General features: G+C 39.8%; 2 protein-coding genes and 1 pseudogene across 2 annotated transcripts; all 3 read left to right on the top strand.

Annotated features, from left to right (window-relative positions):
• The first annotated feature begins 885 nt into the window (after positions 1 to 885).
• LOC149406805 (uncharacterized) lies at positions 886 to 5,967 on the top strand (annotated as a pseudogene).
• A 2,539-nt stretch (positions 5,968 to 8,506) lies between these two features.
• Positions 8,507 to 9,278, top strand: LOC149406804 (3'-5' exonuclease-like). Its single transcript, XM_089628895.1, has one exon. The coding sequence runs from the start codon at positions 8,509 to 8,511 to the stop codon at positions 9,133 to 9,135; it is 627 nt and encodes a 208-aa protein (XP_089485021.1). The 5' UTR covers positions 8,507 to 8,508; the 3' UTR covers positions 9,136 to 9,278.
• Positions 9,279 to 16,693: 7,415 nt separating this feature from the next.
• On the top strand, positions 16,694 to 17,362 carry LOC149406803 (uncharacterized). The gene has a single exon (XM_089617754.1). The coding sequence runs from the start codon at positions 16,694 to 16,696 to the stop codon at positions 17,360 to 17,362; it is 669 nt and encodes a 222-aa protein (XP_089473880.1).
• The last annotated feature ends 5,018 nt before the right edge of the window (positions 17,363 to 22,380 follow it).

The raw sequence follows: 22,380 nt of genomic DNA, 5'->3' as shown, positions 1-22,380 counted from the left end.
TTTTAACTACACTGCTTGTCAGAATGTTACCTTCCGATCACAAGACCTATTAAAACAAACAATATTAGCAATAAACACAAGAATTCATAAGGCTACACTAGAGTCCAAGTTTGCTACAAGGCTAGATCATCACATGTCAATTCTATATAAACAATAGCTCAGAATAAAAAAAAATCACTGAGCATAATCGAATAAAGCAAATGCATTACGGAGATGAGATTATTAGAACAACATTATGAAAAAAATCATCCAACAAATTCAATTTGCGCTCCGAGACAAATTTAATATTGGAACGATGTGTATATATCACTGTTAGGACAATAATAATAAACCACGACTACCATTCACAGATATAATCTATTCTACAATTGTGACTTTTATACATAAAATCTATTTTCGATTTTACTTTTTTTTTTTCTGAAATTTTTTTAACTTACCCATTCCTTTCTTCACAACTTTCACTACCTCAAAAATAAAAAATAAAAAAATCCCAAAATATATAGCTCTTAGAATGATAATTTTATCACGTACCCATGTAAAAGTAAGGTATTACTCGGATAAATGAGAATAAGTTGTTGGACCTATTATTTCTCAAAGCCCATTATGTGGAATTTGTAAGTGAGAAATAATTGTGACCCAAGTGTATTTACTTATTGGTTTAATAATAATAATAATAAGATAATTTCTATTGGTTAATTAATAGAAGGTAAATTCCTATTATACATTGATGGTGAGTCTATATAAAGAGAAACTCTAGGGATTGATCCTCTCTCAACCTATTACGTAGTTTTCCTCTGCCATCAAAGAAAGCTCTGAAGTCTAAAGAGGTCAAGAGAGAGAAATTAATTCCGGTGATTATCCGCTGCCGTCGCCGTCACTCTCGTCATGGATCGAGGTAAGTTTTTTTCAATCCCTAATGTTCTGTGAAAATCATCTAATTCTAAGATCTTGCCTAATTAGGATCGTTTAAATTATGCTTACATGTGGTATCAGAGCCTTGATTGTGAACTTGTGATTTTTCATTATGTGGTGTGTTTGATTCAATCGTATATATTTATTCAATTGCTATGAATAGACTGATGTCTCTGTTTTCTATTGATGATTAACATATAGCAATTAATGATCGATAGTTTGATATTTTTTTTATTCTGATTGCGATTGATCTGTTGATAATTATTCAAAGCTTTAACCGATTAATTAATATTATTAGGCAATCTCATGGCCACTGTAATTCAATCGCACATGCCTTTGTAATTCAATCGCACATGCTTTTTGTAAGCTCATAAATTCAAGTTTGCTTTTTTCCTTTTATGCTTATCTCTGCTAATGCCTTTGTTGATGATCATGGTGGAATATCGTTGTGATTTATGTGTTGTCAATTACAAATATCGAGTTTATGAGTAATCGTTTATGTGAACGACATTAATATTCTGTTGATTTACTTATTATGTCAAATGCACAAATTTGGTTAATTGAAGTTTATTAATGTTAGTATCCTCTTGATATTGCAATCAGAATATTTCCTTCATGATCGATTAGAATATTTGTTTAATTTCAAATCTAATTCTGATCGTGTATGCATATAAAGCCTACCACCTTTTTTTGGCAAGTTAATAATTATATTAACTTAATTAGATCACCAAAGTGAAGGTTTTATAAAGTTTTGTATTGCTAATTTGTAGGATAATAGTTATAGGATAATGTTTTATGAAACTATTTTATTTCGATATCTATAGTATGATTAATTTGTTAGTCACCAAAGTGGCCGAATTATAAAGTTTAGATATCAAATTAAAATAATTTCAATTACCCATGTTTATGCGATGCTATTAAGTTAAATGACATTACGTTTATCATGAATAAATTGAAGTTCATGGTTATAAAATATTTTGGATCGCCCAAAGGTTAATTATTCGTTTTATAATTCATGAACATTATGGTGGTAAATTGATATGCGTGGTTAGTTATGTTTAGTATATCCAAAGATTGCAAATATATCTAATTCAAGTATGTCAATAACCTATTATGTGAAAAAAAAAAAAAAAAAAAAAAATTAGCATCATTTATGTGTACCTTATTGTATATATTGTTGTTTTGCCCAAATGTGACTTCAATGTGTACCTTATGTTTATTTCACGTATTCTGAATCTGTATAATGGATTAGGTTTACTACTCAAAGCATTAATGTGTGAGCATATATTATTTATTTTGCAGCATTTTTTCATGTTTCTCTTCAGTCGCAAGCCACGTCTGTTATTAAGTTCAATGGTCTCAATTTCTCCGAATGGTCTGAACAAGTTAAGTTTCACCTCGGTGTTCTGGATCTTGATTCAGCACTCTTAAGTGAGAAACCTGCTGCTTTAACTGATGCTAGCAGCGCTGACCAAAGATCATTCCATAAAGCTTGGGAAAGATCTAACAGACTGAGCCTAATGTTATGCGAATGACTGTAGAAGACAACATCAAGTCCACATTTAAGAAAACTGAAAATGCTAAGGAATTTATGAAGTTTGTGGAAGAAAGCTCTCAGTCCGACTCGGCTGATAAGTCACGGGAAGGGGCACTAATGGGTAGGTTAACCACCATGAAGTTTGATGGTTCTCGTACCATGCATGAGCATGTTGTCGAAATGAAGAACATTGCAGCAAGACTGAAGACCATGGGAATGGAAGTGAATGAAAATTTCCTAGTAACGTTCATCCTCAATTCCTTACCTCCTGAGTATGACACATTTCATGTGCATTACAACACTCTAAAGGATAAATGGAATGTGCATGAATTAAAAAGTATGCTCATTCAAGAGGAAGCGAGGCTTAAGAAACCGGGAAATCATTCTGTCAATCTCGTTGGTCATAAAGGAGCTAGAAAGAAACCATGGAAGACTGGAAATGGCAAACAAAGACTATCAAAGCTTAATGAGTTATCTGCCAAAATCTACAAGAAGGAACAAAGCAATGATGTGTGTCGTTTCTGTAAAAAGAATGGACACTGGCAGAAAGATTGCCTGAAACGTAAGGCATGGTTCGAAAGAAATGGTAAGCCTAGTGTTTTTGTATGTTTCGAATCAAATTTTGCTGAAGTTCCTTATAATACACTACTACAAATTAACATATTAGGTGCGGAAGGGTATTATGTGCAACATGTCGCACCTAATAGTCGCACCTAAGCCTATATTAGGTGCGACATGTCGCACCGGATACTCATCCGGATGACTAAAAATTTCGCTAATGTTTAGTGTTATTCGGTGCGACAATGTCGCACCTAATATGAATTTGTCGCACCTAATACTTTTAGGTGCGACATTTGTCGCACCCAATATGATTATTAGGTGCGACTTAGTCGCACCCAATAGTTTTAGGGGTTTTAACCTCGAGCCTCTTATTCTCTTTCACTCATTCGCTCTATCTCTCTCAGCCAGCCCCGCCCCGCGCTCTCTCTCTCTCAGCCAGCCCCCCGCCCCGCGCCCCGCCGGCCGTGACCAGCCTCCCCCGCCCCGCCGCCTGGACCAGCCCGCCGCCCGCTCCGGTACGTCCCTCTCTCTCTCTCTCTCTTTCTCTCTCTCTCTCTCTCTCTATCTCTCTCTTTCTCTCTCTCTCTCTCTCAGCCAGCCCCCCACCCCGCGCCCCGCCGGTCGTGACCAGCCTCCCCCGCCCCGCGCTCTCTCTCTCTCTCAACCAGCCCCCCGCCGGTCGTGACTAGCCTCCCCCGCCCCGCCGCCTGGACCAGCCCGCCGCCCGCTCTGGTACGTCCCTCTCTCTCTCTCTCTCTCTCTCTCTCTTCGTCTCACCGTCTCTCAATCTCTCTCTCTCTCTCTTCGTCTCACCGTCTCTCAATCTCTCTCTCTCTCTCTCTCTCTCTCCGTCTCACCGTCTCACCGTCTCTCAATCTCTCTCTCTCTCTCTCTCTCTCTCTCTCTCTCTCTCTCTATCTCTATCTCTCTCTCTCAGCCAGCCCACCGCCCCGCGTCCCGCCGGCCGTGACCAGCCTCCCCCGCCCCGCCGCTTACATCAGCCCCCCGCCCCGCCGCCGCCTACATCTCACACACACACACACACACACTCTCTCTCTCTCTCTCTAATTTTTTTTAAATTAAAATAACTTATTAGGTGCGACAAAGTCGCACCTGATATGAAATGATCCGTTTGGGCATTAGGTGCGACATGTCGTACCTAAAAGTGTCGCACCTAAAGGTATACATATTAGGTGCGACATGTCGCACCTAATACCTTTAGCGACCGACTTTTAGGTGCGACTTTGTCGCACCTAATAAACTATTAGGTGCGACTTTTGAGGTATTTGGTGCGACAATCGTCGCACCGGATGACTATATTTGTCCTAGTGATACTTGATGGCTTGATTCTGGTTGTACCACTCATGTTTCAAATACGATGCAAGGATTTCTTACGACCCAAACTATAAGCCAAAATGAAAAATTCATCCTCATGGGAAACAGAGCCAAAGTCCAAGTTGAAGCCATTGGAACCTATTGTTTAGTCCTAGACACTGGACATCATTTAGACCTTTTTCAAACTTTTTATGTCCCTTCTGTTTCTCGCAATTTGGTTTCCATATCTAAACTCGATAAAGCCGGGTACTCTTTTAATTTTGGGAATGGATGTTTCAGTTTATTCAAACAAAATCTTTTTTTGGGTTCTGGTATTCTTTGTGATGGTTTGTACAAACTAAAGCTTGATACCCTTTTGCTGAAACTCTTTTAACCGTGCATCATAATGTTGGTACTAAACGTGGTTTATTTAATGAAACATCTGCTTACTTGTGGCATAAACGTTTGGGGTCATATATCCAAAGAAAGAATCGAAAGGTTGGTGAAGAATGATATCTACCTGATTTGGATTTTACCGATCTTGGAATTTGTGTTGAGTGCATTAAGGGAAAGCACACAAAACACACACTTAAGAAAGCAGCCACAAGAAGCTCATAACTCCTTGAAATTATACATACCGATATTTGTGGGCCATTTGACGTTCCATCACTTAGTGGAGAAAGGTATTTCATCACTTTTATCGACGACTTTTCACGTTATGGATATGTCTATTTGTTGCATGAAAATCTCAATCGGTAGATACCCTAGAGGTGTTTGTCAATGACGTTGAAAGACAATTAGATAGAAATGTGAAAATTGTCAGGTCTGACAGAGATGGTGAATATTATGGAAGATATGATGAAAGTGGACAGTGTCCTGGTCCATTTGCTAAGTTCCTAGAAAGCCGTGGTATTTGTGCTCAATACACTATGCCAGGAACACCACAACAAAATGGTGTAGCAGAAATGCGTAATCGTACTTTAATGGATATGGTTAGGAGTATGTTAAGCAATTCTTCTTTACCCAAATCTTTGTGGATGCATGCATTAAGGACCGCTGTATATTTATTGAACAGGGTTCCCGGTAAGGTAGTTCCTAAGACACCTTTTGAAGTGTGGACGGGAAGAAAACGTAATTTAAGGCACATGCATGTCTTTGGTTGCCCAGCGGAAGTAAGAACTTATAATCAACATGAAAGGAAACTGGACTCAAGAACAATCAGTGGTTTCTTTATTGGTTATCTAGAAAAATCTAAAGGGTATCGATTCTATTGTCCTAACCATAGTACGAGAATTGTTGAAACTGGTAATGCTAGGTTCATCGAAAATGGTGAAGTCAGTGGGAGTTTGGAACCACGTAATGTGGAAATCCAAGAAGTTAGAGTGCAAGTACCTTTGCCTCTACCTTCTTCTCAAGTTTTTGTTCCTGTTCATGTTGACCATGATAATGATCTACAAGAACAACAAATTAACGACCAAGCACCACTGAATGATGTCGCACCAAATGAATCTATCATAGATGAACCACATGAAGTCGCATTAAGAAGATCTGCTAGAGAACGAAGATCCGCTATTTCTGATAATTATGTGGTTTATCTGCAAGAGTCGGAATACGACTTAGGAATTGATAATGATACAGTTTAGTTTCACAAGCCATAGAAAGTGAGAATTCTATTAAGTGGTTAGACGCCATAAAAGAAGAGCTAAAATCAATGGATCACAACGAAGTTTGGGACCTTGTTGAATTGCCTGAAGGTTGTAAAAGAGTAGGGTGCAAGTGGGTCTTCAAGACCAAGCTCGACTCAAATGGCAATATCGAAAGACACAAGGCTCGACTCGTTGCCAAAGGTTTTACTCAGAAAGATGGTATTGATTACAAAGAGACCTTTTCACCCGTCTCTAAAAACGGACTCTCTGAGGATTGTTATGGCTATAGTAGCTCATTATGATTTAGAGCTCCATCAAGTGGATGTGAAAACTGCCTTTCTGAATGGGAATTTAGATGAATAACTGTTCATGGATCAGCCTGAAGGTTTTGTGGTTGACGGAAAGGAACATATGGTATGTAAATTGAAGAAGTCAATATACGGACTTAAACAAGCTTCCCGACCATGGTACCTTAAGTTCAACGATACCATCACATCTTTTGGATTTAAAGAAAACATCGTTGATCGATGTATATATCTGAAGATCAGTTGGAGTAAGTTTATAATTTTGGTTTTGTATGTTGACGACATCTTGCTTGCTACTAATGATCTTGGTTTATTACGTCAAACCAATGAGTTTCTCTTTAAGAACTTTGAAATGAAAGATATGGGTGAGGCATCTTATGTGATCGGGATAGAAATATCTCGTGATGGATCACAATGATGGTTGGGATTGTCTCAGAAAGCATATATTGATAAAGTTCTAGAGAGATTCAAGATGGACAAATGGAAGAATTATTTGTGATCATTGGAAGGCTGCAAAGAAAGTACTGAGGTATCTGCAAGGATTGACGGATCGTATGCTCACTTATAAAAATCTAATAACCTCAAGGTGTGATTGGAAATTCAAATTCAGATTTTACCGAATACGTGGATTATAGAAACACCACTTTCGGCTATTTGTTCCTTTCAACCGAATGAGCAATTTACTGAAAAATAGTGCAATGCATAATGATTGCACGCTCTATGAAAGTTGAATTCGTAGCATGCTTTGAGGCTACAGTTCATGGCTTATGAATGTGGAACTTTATTTCAGGACTTGGAATTGTCGACACTATCGCCAAGCCGCTGAAAATTTAATGTTAATTCCGCAACAATCTTCTTTTCCATTAATGACAAGTATTAGAAAGGTGCTAACCATATGGAATTAAGATACTATGTCGTTAAAGAAGAAATTCATAAACAAAAATGTGTCAATCAATCACATTAGCACAAAACTTATGGTTGCAGATCCATAAACGAAAGGATTGGCCTCAAAGGCATTAACTGAACATGTCGAAAGAATGGGGATCCTTTGATGCCATCATTGATGTTATTTCTATGTTTTATGTGATTGACACTTTTGAGCTCGTTTATTTTGTTTCCGATATGAAGTAATGAATCTTGTTTTATGTTATGATTAGTATATACATGAATGCATTATGTGATCAAGATTCGTTTTGTCTCTAAAAAGACATTATTGTCGAACCATTATGAATACCTATTATGTGTCATATTAAGTGTGAAGCTAGTATTGTGATACATGGAAGGGACTATGTCGACAAATTGACGTACGACCGCTATGATCCTTATTAGTTTTAATACTTGATAATGACCTTATGATGTAACCGATATTATGATGGATTTATCTTATACTATGCGCACTTATGTTTAATTATTAAGCTACATGGTATGCAATGACACATGGGCCAAGTGGGAGAATGTTGGACCTATTATTTCTCAAAGCTCATTATGTGGGGTTTGTAAGTGGGAAAGAATTGTGGCCCAAGTGTATTTACTTATTGGTTTAATAATAATAAGATAATTCTTATTGGTTAATTAATAGAAGGTAAATTCCTATTATACCCCGATAGTGGGTCTATATAAAGAGAAACCCTAGGGATTGGTCATCTCTCAACCTATTACGTAGTTTTTCTCTGCCATCAAAGAAAGCTCTGAAGTCTAAAGAGGTCAAGAGAGATAAACTAATTCCGGTGATTATCGGTTGCTGTCACCGTCACTCTCGTCATGGATCGAGGTAGGTTTTTCTCAATCCCTAATGTTCTGTGAAAATCATCTAGTTCTAAGATCTTGGCTAATTAGGATCGTTTAAATTATGCTTACATAAGTAAGATACAAATATTACACATTAGAAATTATATAAATAAGGGTAGGGTTTGATTTTCAAGTACCTACCTAAGACCCTATACTCGTTTAAAATTATATTAAATTTATGAATTTTGACATACGTTTTTATCGATTTATTCATTTGCAGGTTCTTAAAAATACAATAATAAATGGGTAAAAAATATATATAGGTTACCCTAAATTTTGTAGGATGAATTTTATTTAAACTCAGATCTAGACTCATTAATTTTTTTTTAATGGGTAGGGTTTAATTTTGCAAGTAGCAGATCTCAGCCTATTGTCATCCCTATTAATACTCTCACTCTATTCTCTCCATAGAATCATTCCAATTCCTCTAGTTTGAAAAAAAAAAATGACCACGTACTATGAGATCAACGTGGAGTCGGAAAACCAGATCACCCACTCCGTGTCCACCGTGGTGACGAACTCCCCTTCCGCCGTTGACGACTGGATCTCCGCCACCGAGAGGCTCAACGTCGTCCGACTCGTCGGCCTTGACGTGGAATGGCGTCCCTATTTCAGCGCCGACCAGAACCGCGTCGCCGTCCTCCAGCTCGCCGTCGGCCGCCGCTGCCTCGTCTTCCAGCTCCTCCGGGCCCACTACTTTCCGTCCTCCCTCCGCCGCTTCCTCTCTGCCGAGGGCTACACCTTCGCCGGCGTCGGAATCCAAGCCGACGTGGACAAGCTCTACGCCCACCACGGCCTCGTCGTCCAGAACGCCGTCGATCTCGCCCCGCTGGCGGCGGAGGTGTGCGGAGATCCGAGGCTGAGGACCGCCGGGCTGAAGGCGCTCGCGGAGAGAGTGCTCGGAGTGGAGATGGAGAAGCCGAAGCGCGTGACGCTCAGCGCGTGGGATCACGAGACTCTCTCCGACCAGCAGGTCAGATACGCCGTCGCGGATGCTTTCCTTTCGTTCGAGATCGGCAGGGTTTTAAGGGCTTGGAGGGTTCAAGGGAGTCGGATGGAATTTTGCTTTTAATGATTCTGTTAGGGTTTTAGATCGTGGATTGTTTGAATAATCAGCTATATATCAACGTGTTGTTATTGACTTTGTCTTCTCATTTTTATTTCTATTTCAATTTTATTCCTAAGGGTTTGTTATGAACTTCAATATCGTTTTCGTTTCTTTGGATCTTGGTTTTTTTTTTTTTTTTTTTTTTATGATTATGCATTGCTTTGTGACTTGTTCTTAAATTCTATTACGGTTGAATTGCTGTGAGATCAAAGAAGCAACGTCAAACTTCTGTTTTTTTTTCCCCCATTTTCTTTCTATAGTCTCAGTAATATATTTTATTTCTATTTTTACAATTTCTCTGATTATTTACTAAGCCACGATTACTATTTACTATTTACAATGCTTACGCAGATATAATCTATTGGTGTAGAGATCAGAGCATCTCCACTGGAGCGCCAAATCCCAGCTATTATAGCGTGGGTGCTCCAGTGGGTCTTCATATCTCACGCTATTACAGCGTGGGATGGAAATTTTGAACAGTGCAGCGCTATTTGTAGCGCTGCACTGTTCACTGCTCTATAAGTTTTAAAATTTGCTCAAATACCCAGATTTTATATAATTATTTAATATTTATCCCTAAAATTATTTAATTTATATAAAATTTAATATTTAGCATAATTTAAAAGACAACAATATTTTAAAATACAACAATGATATATGCACATTGCAATAAAATTCTAATATTAAAACGGTCATAATAAATTAATATCAAACACAATTACATTAACAATTTTATTTTTTTGTGTTGTAATTTTTATTAATAGAGTGAAAAATAAAGTGAAAAATAGAGTGGGAAATAGAGTTCGATTGGAGAGAAATCACTGTTTACTGAGAAATAGAGTGAGAAATAGAGTGATCGGTTGGAGATGGCCTCAGACTACAGAAAAAAAAATGAGTGTTGGACAATTACTGAAAAGTAGTACAAACTACGAAGACATGAAAGAGAGATGCATAATCTGCACGAGGAGTAACTCAGAAGTTGCCTTCACGGGAAGGAATCGAGGTCGAGCGACGTTAATTCAAATAGCATTATCAAAGAACTGATATATGGAAGAAATGAGCAACAAGTTAGAGAACAGGAATAAACAATATGAGTTTTCAACTTTTAAAAACATCAGTTTGTTATTTGTATGCTTTGACTAGGGATGGCATTTTTACCCGAAACTCGTTAGCCCGTCCGTTACCCGGTCTTAACGGGTCGGGTAATACCCGTTCAAAATGAGTTAACGGGCTAACGGGTATTACCCGTTAGTATTTTAGCGGGTACGGGTCGGGTAGCGAAAATGTTAAACCTGCCCCGTTAACCCGCTAACCCGCCCGTTAATTATTTTTATGGAAAAAAACTAGATATTTTTTTAAGAAAACATTAGATTACATCATAATGAGTAGGTTGTTGTTTTGATTCTTATTAAAAATTATTTTTTTATTTTTTTTAAACGGGTTAGCGGGTGCTCAATTTTGGCACCCGTCACCCGGCGGGTATACCCGTTACCCGCCCCGTTGGGAAAACCGGGTTAACGGGTACGGGTTAACGGGTATTTTAATAGGCGGGTACGGGTACCGGTATTGGTGTACCCGCTAAAACCCGTACCCGTTGCCATTCAAAGCCTTTGACTACCCTGATTGCGGCACCAGCAGCAGTTTCTGGCTGAAGAACTTTGAATCCACCCACTTCCTATAAAAATAAACAAACGATTAAGCATTAAAAGTCAGCAGCTTTGCGAGAATATATATAGTGTTTTATGGATAAAATTCGTCCCTTAGGCTTTATTTGGTAGGAAAGATGGAAAAATGAGTGGATGAATTAAATAAGATGAAAAAAGAAAGGAAAGGAAAGTGATGAATTGTAATTTTCTCAAAAGTTGATTGGTATAATGAGATGAAAGATTATTTTCCTTCCATTTGTTGTTTGGTATAAATAAATAAAAGAGAGAAAATAAAGTTATTATTGTAAAATAAAACAAATAACCTCTCCATTCTCACAATCCTTCCAAATTAGGGGGGATTGATTTTCTGTGGTCCCACGGATTTAAATCTTTCTTACAACTCTTTCCATCCTCTATTTTAAATATACCAAACAAGAGAAACTAAAAACTCATCCACCCAAATCCATCTATATTAATATATCCTCCCTAAAATCCACTCTACCAAACAAGCCCTTAGGGTGCGGGATAATCTCCATTTTAAGTCCATCGGCTTAGACATATCATATGTAATTAATTAGCTTATATGCGAATAAATCTAAGAATAATATGAAGCACCCGACTTACGGGTTATTTCTGTTTAAAATATTGAACTTCTCAGTTGTTGACATTCAGCTACAGCATCAGACTTGTGCCACACGCTAAGTGGTACAAACAACTTCTACAGCGAATAGAAACAACATCGAGCTTCAAGTGTGGCGGACTGGAGGCAGGTGCTGACGTGGCCATATGAATGGACGCGATTAGAAGACTGTGGACGGCTAAGATTGAAGCGTGGAGCACTTATTATGTTACGCAGAATCTTGTATTATATATATGAATGTAATGTATTGTCTAGATTACGAAAATTAGAGAGTATCAAATTAGAGAAAACAAAGAAAAAGGCAATCTGGGTGTGATTCTCAAGAAAAGATATAGCCATTTGTTTTTTAGTGTTTTCATGAGGATTCGAAGTAGCTCTCTGAGAAGAGTTGTAATCATCGGAGTCGTTGTAATTGTTCTTGAAGATTAGTGCAAATTGAGCTACTTTGACCTGAAGGAATTCGTGAGGACTAGGTTTGTTAACGGTGAACTTCGTCAATAAATCTAAAGTTCTTCTTTCTTTATTTTCCTGCAAATTGTTTGTGTTTTGGTTTGAGTTTGTGTGTTGCGTGTATTTCAAGTTTGTACAAATACTATCTGAGAAGTGTTCGATCTATTTCCAACAGTGTACATCAGACGTACTTGTTTGGAAGTCTTCGTGGACTCGAAGATCTCTTGAATTGCAGTGGTGGAAGAAACTCAAGATTCGAATCAAGACAATACGATCGAAGACGTGGTTCGATCCATCGCCATTAGCAGATTCGAGGATTGAGCAACAGAATTCATCTGCTTCAGCTAGCACTGCAAGATCCACATAAAATCACGCGCAGTGGAATTCCTTCTCAGCTATGAGGGTTGACATCGACAAATTTGGCACCGGGAGATTTTGGCATCGGGAGGCGCAAGATCTCTGCACTCCTCGCTTGACAGAAGTTGTTGCGAGTTATTACAGATTCAGTGACGTGACCTCTTGATTTCCCTGAAGATCAGAAAAATGAGATGCTTGAGGCGGCCACATGTACTATCATCTTCTACATCTTTGATTCGATATGCATATCGGTTGATATTAGGACAAAAATGACTTTTTGATGCGGGCAACTTTTGGATGAGACATGTCGCATCCAAAAGAATCACATAGATACATAAAAAACCGGTTATTTTAAAGTTATTTTCACCTTTAGAGCTATATAAAAAACTATTTTATGAAGGTATATTTCTTTTACTTTTTTGACAGACAATAGTTGCTTGTGAAATGAAATGAATATCATTCAGTTTTGCTTTATTTTTCTCGATGCATTCCTTTGTCCATAGTTTCGGAAAACGTTATGTTCGTCTGTCGTTTCATCTCTTCAAAGAAGAAAGAAAAAAAAACATATTTTAAGTTGCAACACGATTCAGTCTACAAATACATAACTGTGTTTAGGAATTCAGACCGCTATTGTGGCTAAAATTTTCCACGCGAAATCTGCGTGTTCATTCAAAATATGTGCCATGGTTTCATTATACTTTTGTACTGTTTTTATTTTTTTTTTTAAACGAAAAAGGAATTGAAGTCACTCTTAAATAAGGCGGCTTCTAAATTGCTGATAAATGACGTCGTTATATTATAGAGCGACATCTAACTACTTTATTTTCTACCAATAATCCACAAATTTATGTCGGTTGCAATAGGTTTAGATGCGACTTGTCGTATCTAAAATGTCGCATCCAAAAACAAATGAATTTAAGATGCGACAAGTCGCATCCAAGACCTTTAGCTACAGAGTATTGGATGCGACAAAAGTCGCATCCAAATGTTGCATCCAAACGACTTTTGGACTTTTGGATGCGACTTTGGTCGTATCGACAAGCCTCTTTTGTCCTAGTATAATAAGGAAGACACGCCGATTAAAATCTGGAAAAAACTAGACGAGCTGTTCTAGTCCAAGTCTCTCTTCAACAAGATCTGCCTGAAGGAGAGACTGTTTGGGTTTAAGATGGACACTGCTAAATCTCTTGAACAAAACCTTGACGGGTTCCTCAAGATGAACATCGAGTTGGAAAACTTCGGAGAGAAATATGAGTTGATTTATGAGAATCAAGCGATTATTATGGGAGGTTGTCTATCACGCTCGAGGAAGTCACTTATGCACTCGAGTCAAGGGATCTAGTGATCCAGATGAATATTCAGGCGAATACGATATTGGTTAGAATTAGATAGGTGCGGATTCACCTGATCTGATGAAGCGCCATATTTAAGAAATCCAAGACACGTAGGATGCCTTTGATTTGAGCTCACTCTAAACCCATCCCAAAAGAAAAGAAAAAGTAAAAAAAAAAATTATTTAAAAGAAACTTAAGTGAGAAAAGTCAGTGGTTTGTGTATTGTAATGTTGTAATTGCAACGAGAACGTTTAAGTATGCACTTATTTTATTATTCCTACTTGTTAAGTCATTTTTTGGACTTAATGCTTTTGAACACGCGGCGTGTTTGGATTGGTCGCGTGCCTAGTCTCGGGTCGGCCAAAATTACTTTTCAAGAGTCCAAAGGGTTCGAGGAAGTTCGGGACAAGGCCCAAAGCGTCTTAAAACTTCAGAGGATCTTTGAATCGCGAAAAGGAAAATAATCCTTCGCCTTGTTCTTCATTGGGAATGCGTTCCTCGTCCTTGATTCCTAAGAAAATAAGAAAAAACATGAACTAGAGGGACGCGGAGGGTTTCCCCTCGACGCGTGCTCCGACGCTCAACATCAGCCTTGGTGACGTTTATGTGAATGGAGATGACCTTGATTTTCTTGATTTTAGTCTCAAATGTGTGTAAGTGATAGAATTTTGTTGAGTATATTTTTTGCCATAGTTTGGCTAGAGAGAGACTTACCTTGAATATAATGAAGAGAAATTGCTCTATTTGCCACTCTTTTGATAACTTTTTTCCACATTCCACTAAAACCTTAATTTGTCCCAAAATGCCACCATGACAAGAGTAAAAAGTCAAGTTTGCCCTTCACTATCTATTTTCTTTACAAATTGGCAGACATCTTTACTCACCCATTTTCTCGTCCAGTACATAGGTCTCAGTCTCTCTCTCTCCTCATTCGACCATCTCTTCTCTCTTTCTTGTCCAGTACATCTAGGTCTCGGTCTCTCTCTCTCTCTCTCTCTCTCTCCTCATTCGACCATCTCTTCTGTCTCTCTCTCTCTCCTCATTCGACCATCTCTTCTCTCCTCATTCCCATCTCGTCCAAGCTCTCTCGTCCATATCTTCTCTCTCTCTCTAACCCACTCTCTCCCATTTCGTCCAGGCTGAGAAAACTCGTGAACACAGCTCAAAAAAGTCGTCGGAGGAGCTCATTTATTGTCGGAGGAGCATTCCGAATGTCAGCCCAAAAAAAGAGAAGTTGCAATCCACGAAATAAAACCCTAGGTTCGTTTTTTTTTTCATTTTTCGGGTATAAAAAAGCTTTTCGTCTTGAAATAATGAAGTTTTTGTTGTTATGGGTATGTTATGTGATTTTTGAAGATGATGTTGACATATATGTCAACAATGTTGACATCAGATGTCAACAATGTAGACATCTATGTCAACATTGTTGACATCTAAAGTCAACATTGTTGACATCTAAAGTCAACAAATAATAACTCTGTTTACTTTTTTGTACGCAGTGATATTTATTTATTATTCAAGCATAGTGGTACTTGGGTTGAACCTGGTCGGTATCACGAGAAAGGATCTTTCGGAATCGTGGTGCCGTACAACGTCAACTTCGCTAGTTTGATGCAAATCATTTACACGAACTTGCGTAAATCACCATCCACTCATACTGTTGGTGTTGCATACTCGATGGCTGGTGCAGTGCAGCCTGTTGAGATAACCAACGATGACACGCTCAAAGGTTTCTTATATTTTCGGAGAAGACGAGAAGATGACATGGAGAATTTTCAATTGATATTGGAAGTAAACGAAAAACAATCGGATCCCGATTCAGCAGGGATTGGATCCACTCCCAACAGCCGTGGTAGTGGTTGTGTTGGAAATCTACCTATAAGAGTTTCCGACATGCCATCTATAGCCGAGGAGGGGTGTGGTTCGGTCCCAACTCCTAATCAAACTATGGGATTAGATGAGTTTATGTTATTTGATGATGCGACACAACGACAAGGCTCTCCACCACCACAAAACTGTCATCCACCACAAAACTCGCCTCCACCACCAGGAAACTCGCCTGCACCACCAAACTCGTCTCCACCACGAAACTCGCCTCCACCACCAGGAAACTCGCCTGCACCACCAAACTCGTCTCCACTGCGAAACTCGCCTCCCCCACGAAACTCGCCTCCACCACCAAACTCGTCTCCACTGCGAAACTCGCCTCCACCACAAAACCCTCATCCGCCGCCACCACGATCTCCTCCACCACCACGCAACTCCAATCCTCCAATGTATTCGCCGCTGAATTCACATAGCGTCCCAAGTTCATCTACTAGGAGCGGTGCAGACGATGATACTATTGTTTTGGATGTCCATTCCCCTGTATATATTGAGCTTCACGCACTGTATGCTAATAAAAAGGCTTTACAAAAACACTTGATGTTGTTCGCTGTAGTCAACAACTTCACATATAAGACAAAGAACTCAGACAAAAAATCTCTGCACATTGTTTGTCCGGGAGAGGGCTGTAATTGGTCTGTTCGAGCTGTGAGAAAGGAAAACACGCCCATATTTCAAATTAGAAGGTAAATTGTCTTTATGTTCCATACGTTCTCTGTCTGTTGACTTCTCTTCTTATTTCTAGTTGATTTCTACTGTTGACGTAGATGTCAACAAACAAAAAGCAGATTGTTGCAGATGTCAACAATGTTGACAACAGACGTCAACAATGTTGACAACAGACGTCAACAATGTTGACAACAGACGTCAACATTGTTTACATATGATGTCAACATTGTTGACATGAGACGTCAACATTGTTGACATATGATGTCAACATTGTAGACAACATATGTCAACATTGTTGACATCATATGTCAACACATTGTAGACATATGATGTCAACAATGTTGACGTCTGTGTTATAAGCATGAACTTTTTCCCCGGTGAAACTCATGGAAGTTTCATGTTTCAGGTTTGACAAAGACCACAGTTGTGCCTTACACGTAAGGCAATGACGTCACCCGCAAGCAACGAGTGAGCTAATTGGAGAGGTTGTAAAGCACAAGTGTATTGATCCAACGACGGGTATGTGCAAACCGAAAGAGATAATGAGTTATATGCAAATGGATTACGGTGTTTCCATGACTTACAAAAAAGCTTGGCTGTCCAGAGAGAATGCACTAAAGTCCCTCTACGGTAGTTCCGCAGATTCGTACGCGTTCTTACCTAAGTTAAGGTACATGATCGAGACTAAGAATCCCGGTTCTTTTTTTGACCTAGTCACTGGTGCGGGCGGCGTATTTGTCAGTTTTTTCATGGCACTCGGCCCTTGGAGAAGTGGTTGGGAGTACCTTAGACCTGTGATTATCGTTGATGGTACCCATTTGAAGAACTATTATAAAGGAACGTTGTACACAGCGTGTGGGATGGATGGAAACAAGCAAATATTTCCGTTAGCCTATTGTGTTGGTCCTTCAGAATCTAACGAGGCGTGGAGTTACTTCTTCGCCAAATTGAAGGACGCATATGGGGAACGGGAGAATCAAGTATTTGTATCTGACAGACACGCTGGCATAATCAATGGCGTGAGGACGGTATTTCCGAATTGTTATCATGGTTTTTGCATGTTCCATCTATACGGTAATTTGAAGACTGCTTTTAAGGGGATTACGAAGGATGTGAAGTGGAAATTTTACGGTGCCGCAAAGGCATACACGATGAGTGAATGGGAAAGTTACATGGTCATGTTGGATGCTGAAAATCCGGAAATACGTTGATACTTGACAAATGATGTCGGGAACCATAGGTGGGCACGGTGTATGTTCACGGAGAAAAGGTACGGTATCATGACGAAAAACAACGCGGAAGCATTGAATGCATTGAACGTAAAAGTGAGACAGTTTCCAGTTGCAAAGTTGATGGATTGGCTAAGAGAGAGAGGAGTATGAAATGGTTGTATGAACGTCGAGAAGCTGCGGCAAAAACACAAACGATTCTGACAAAAGAATACCACGCCAGAGCGGACAAGTACATTGGATACGCTGTTCGAATGACTGTAAGTGTTTAATAATCGTTGATATGTTCAATCTGATGTCAACAATGTAGACATTTATGTCAACATTGTAGACATCTGATGTCTACATTGTTGACATCAGATGTCAACAATGTAGACATCAGATGTCAACAATGTAGACATCTGATGTCAACAATGTAGACATCAGATGTCAACATTGTAGACATCTGATGTCAACAATGTAGACATCAGATGTCAACATTGTAGACATCAGATGTCTACAATGTTGACATCTCATGTCAACAATGTAGACATCAGATGTCAACATTGTAGACATCTGATGTCTACATTGTAGACATCTGATGTCTACAATGTTGACATCTGATGTCTACAATGTTGACATAAGATGTCTACATTGTTGACATATATACGTTGTTGACTTCATTGTTCATAACTATATCTAATCAGCTTTTTTTTGTATAATAGGTCAGACCATCTTCAGTCAACGAGTTTGAGGTAGTAGACAGAGAGGGGATCGTATTTTCCGTTAATTTAGATGATAGAACATGTTCCTGTCATCGATGGCAGGCGCATGATTTTATTTGTCCACACGCAATCGCGGCTTGCCGAGTTCGCAACCGTCCAGTTGAGAGCTTTATTTCAAAGGTATATACGACAGAGTATTTGCGGGCAACCTACGCGGCTGTACATCATCCTCATGGCGACATTTCGAGTTGGGATATTCCCCCTGAGGTGGAGAATATCCTCGTTATTGCGCCTCAGCACCAGGCACGTGCCGCCGGTAGGCCAAAAAAGTGAAGAATACCCTCTCAAGGAGAGGATGTTATTAGGCGCAAGTGTGCGCGTTGCGGGGAAATTGGTCACAATCGTCAAACTTGTAATAGTGCAACTCCATTGACCTAACCTCATTTGTCAACATTTTTTTGTTGATTTCAAAGAATTGTCTACTTTGTTTGTGATTTCATATATTATATTATCGTGTACTTTGTTTTGTTTGGTTTTGTGATTTCAGATGTCAACAATGTTGCCATATCATGTCAACAATGTTGATATGTAGGTCAACAATGTTGATACTCGGATGTCAACAATGTTGATACATAGATGTCAACAATGTTGACATCCGAGTATCAACATTGTTGACATATCTATGTACACAATATCATAATAAAGTACATATATAATGAAACTGAGATTAAGTTAAGGTTTTACATACCATAATCATTCAAGTACCATACTTTTTACAAAACGCTAAGATTAAGTCATAGTTTTACATACCATAACCATTAATGTACCATAATTTTAACAAAAACTGATGATAAATAAATAAGAGTTTTAAGAGTTTATGAATCAATTTAGCTCATTCATCATTGTCGTTGTCCGATTGGGCCTCTCTTGCAATTTTCACCGCCCCGTGTCGGTAGAGGTCGATGGTGTACTTTTGTCGGTACATGACGATGTCCTCTTGTTTGATTTCCGACACGTCAAACCCATGAGTCATAAACTCAATGGCCTTCACGACAAACATGCCACAATCGCCGTTGTTTCACAAAAATAAGGTATTAGACAATTAAATTTTTGTAATATTAAACATGTACCTATGTACGTACCCATTTCCCTGTTGTGGCATGTTGGCAGCAGTTCCGACTTTGAACTTGGCTGAACTGGTGTCTTCAATACCCAATCTATCAAATGCATGAAGAAAACAAAGAGCTAATGGGATGAATTCAGCCAGTTTTTGCACGTGGGCCGTCACCATTTTCCTATGGTATTTGTTTTCGGACATTGAATCGTATATTGTAATAGACCGCTCCCGAATGTTCACAAGTAGAAGGAGCCAGTGCGACCTATCAGCGTGACAAACAGGCACGTATACGACATCAACGTCCACCCACGGCCATGAGTGCTTCAAGGATTTGTTTGTGGCAGTTATGTAGTCCACGATACGGGACTGATTTGCCCAATCAAATTCATCCTTGTTCTCACACTTTAGCCACGATTCATATCCTTGGATACAGTAGTTGTGAAAGAAGACGTTCATTATTGTGAACGAATCTTTTAGTTGACCCAACCTCCGCTTCTTCCTAAGGTAGTATGATATAACATCGACATGCTGCAATTACAATGAATAGACATGTAAGCATGATACATTGTTGACATCAGATAACAACATTGTAGACATCTGATGTCAACAATGTAGACACCAGATGTCAACATTGTAGACATCAGATGTCTACAATGTAGACATATCATGTCAACAACGTAGACATCTGATGTCTACATTGTTGACATCAGATGTCTACATTGTTGACATCGGATGTCAACATTGTAGACATATGATGTCAACATTGTTGATAGCAGATGTCAACAACGTAGGCATCTGATGTTAGGGATCAAAAAAATCATACAAATAAACTGATAGAGAAAGGATTTACCTGATCGGAGAGCCACTCCTCGGGCGTCCACATCGTGTAGAAAAAGGATTTTGATCGCACTTCAAGTTCCGTGAAATTCCACCGCCACGGCATTTTGTCTTCCTTTTTCGAGTACCAACGGCCTTCTTCGTCCTTACTACTCCTCACTCCAATCTTGAGCCATGTCTCCATTATAAGGACGTCTGCAAGAGAAGTTGGATCTAAAGGAGGAGACAGCGGAATCTTTTGTACCCGATCGACACCTTTTACCAACTTCATAAATGGCCTTGGGACTTGAGTTGGAGTGTATTTTTCTGGAGGTCGAATGACTCTTGTCGGTCGCTTCGGTGAATCTTCTATGTTTATTGGCACCAGTTGCCAAGAGTCCCGATTTTCCTTGTCCCGAGCATCGTTGATCTCGACCTCCATCTCCTGTAGTGTTTTTCCCTCAGGAACCGAGCCAACCCATATTAGTTGACTGTCATCATACATCTCATCCTCGTACTGTTCAGCATCCAACTGCAACATGCGGGCTTTAGACTGTGATTCAGTCAATTCTTCTTGACTGTCTTCTATTTGGCTGTCCTCTTGAACAGGGCCTATAAAAAGGAGTCCAGACATTACGTTAAACATATTTCAAAAAATACCATACATGTTGTTATGGGTTATTTTCCCTTCACAAGAAATATGGTAGCCCAACCCAAAAACTAATGTGCACGAGGCCCGACCCAAAGAGGATAAGGAAAAGTCAGATGGCCACGTCGTCGGGTCCCATGACCATCCCTTAGGTCCCATGATAAACCACCAAGTCAAATGGCCACGTCGTCGGGTCCCATGACCACCCCTCAGGTCCCATGACAAACCACCAAGTCAGATGGCCACGTCGTCGGGTCCCATGACCATCCCTTAGGTCCCATGACAAACCACCAAGTCAAATGGCCACGTCGTCGGGTCCCATGACCACCCCTTAGGTCCCATGACAAACCACCAAGTCAGATGGCCACGTCGTCGGGTCCCATGACCACCCCTCAGGTCCCATGACAAACCACCAAGTCAGATGGCCACGTCGTCAGGTCCCATGACCACCCCTCAGGTCCAATGACCAACCTTCAGGTCTCGTGACTCATGGGTACGTCTCATGACCACCCTCCAGGTCTCATGACCAATCGTTAGGTCCCGTGACCCCGTCAAGCAAGTCATAAGGCCAAGAGGGTTGAAGGGCATGCTATCGCCGCGTCATTGGGTCCCATGACCGTCCATCAGGTCCCGTGACTCATGGGTACTTCCCACGACCACCCTTCAGGTCCCATGGCCACTCATCAGATCCCATGACTCCTCATAAGGCCTCGTGACCCCTATCGGATCCCGGGACATAAGGATTTGATGACGGAAATACCCCAGCTCTCAAGTCAACACTATAAATACCATCACCTCCAACATTTGGAGGTAAGTTTGCTCACACTTACAAAACCTCTGCTTCTCTCTCATCAGAGCTTCTCTCTCATCAGAGCTTCTCTCTCTAGAACTCGAAGCACGACACCTAGACTAATGTTGAGCGTCGGAGTGCCCGCCGGAGGAAACCCCTCCGCGGTCCTTTAGCTCACTCTTTTCTCTTTTCTCAGGTGACGAGTCGTCGGAAATCCTTTTCCGGCACGGCGGAGGTACAGGTGTTGGGACAACTTCTCCGTTCGACCACCGCGCGGTCATAGGGTCCGGCCCTAGACCGAACCGCGGATCGGTTTTCGTGTTGATCCATTTTCAGGCATTAACACATGTCAACAATTGTCAACATTGTTGACATGAGATGTCAACAATGTTGACATGAGATGTCAACAATGTTGACATGATATGTCAACATTGTTGACATGAGATGTCTGTACATCTCATGTCAACAATGTTGACATATCATGTCACTGACATATCATGTCAACATTGTTGACATCTCATGTCAACAACATTAGAAATCTATTACCTTCTTCGGCTTGTGTCTTCTCCTCCCCTTCCATCTGTTCTGAATCGTATATTGTAATAATATTACCTTCTTCGGCTTGTATCTTCCCCTCCTTGTGCATCTGTTCTGAATCGTCGTTGTCTCTCTTCTCTTCATCTTGCTTCTCTTCATCTCCCTTTTCATCATCTCCATTCTCGTCGTCATCTTTTTTCTCTTCATCTTTCTTTTCTTCTTCATCTTCTTCGTCTTCTTCTTCTTCTTCGTCTTCTTGCTCTTCTTGTGGCGGCACAGGCTCTTCTTCAACTTCTCGAGGCAAAGCCTCAACTTGACTGTCTTCTTGTCGATCCACCAGCTCGACAATCTTGCGGGACAATTCCATAAACTGTTTATTCATACTTG

This window comes from Urtica dioica, chromosome 1 (assembly GCF_054948205.1).
Source record: "Urtica dioica subsp. dioica isolate 48M chromosome 1, U.dioica_male_clone48M_v1_H2, whole genome shotgun sequence".
Lineage (NCBI taxonomy): Eukaryota > Viridiplantae > Streptophyta > Magnoliopsida > Rosales > Urticaceae > Urtica > Urtica dioica.
This window is presented reverse-complemented; position numbering and strand designations above follow the sequence as displayed.

Bases quoted from the DNA above. Each gene is read 5' to 3' on its own strand.
- LOC149406804 (XM_089628895.1), top strand. From the start codon at position 8,509: ATGACCACGTACTATGAGATCAACGTGGAGTCGGAAAACCAGATCACC.
- LOC149406803 (XM_089617754.1), top strand. From the start codon at position 16,694: ATGAGTTATATGCAAATGGATTACGGTGTTTCCATGACTTACAAAAAA.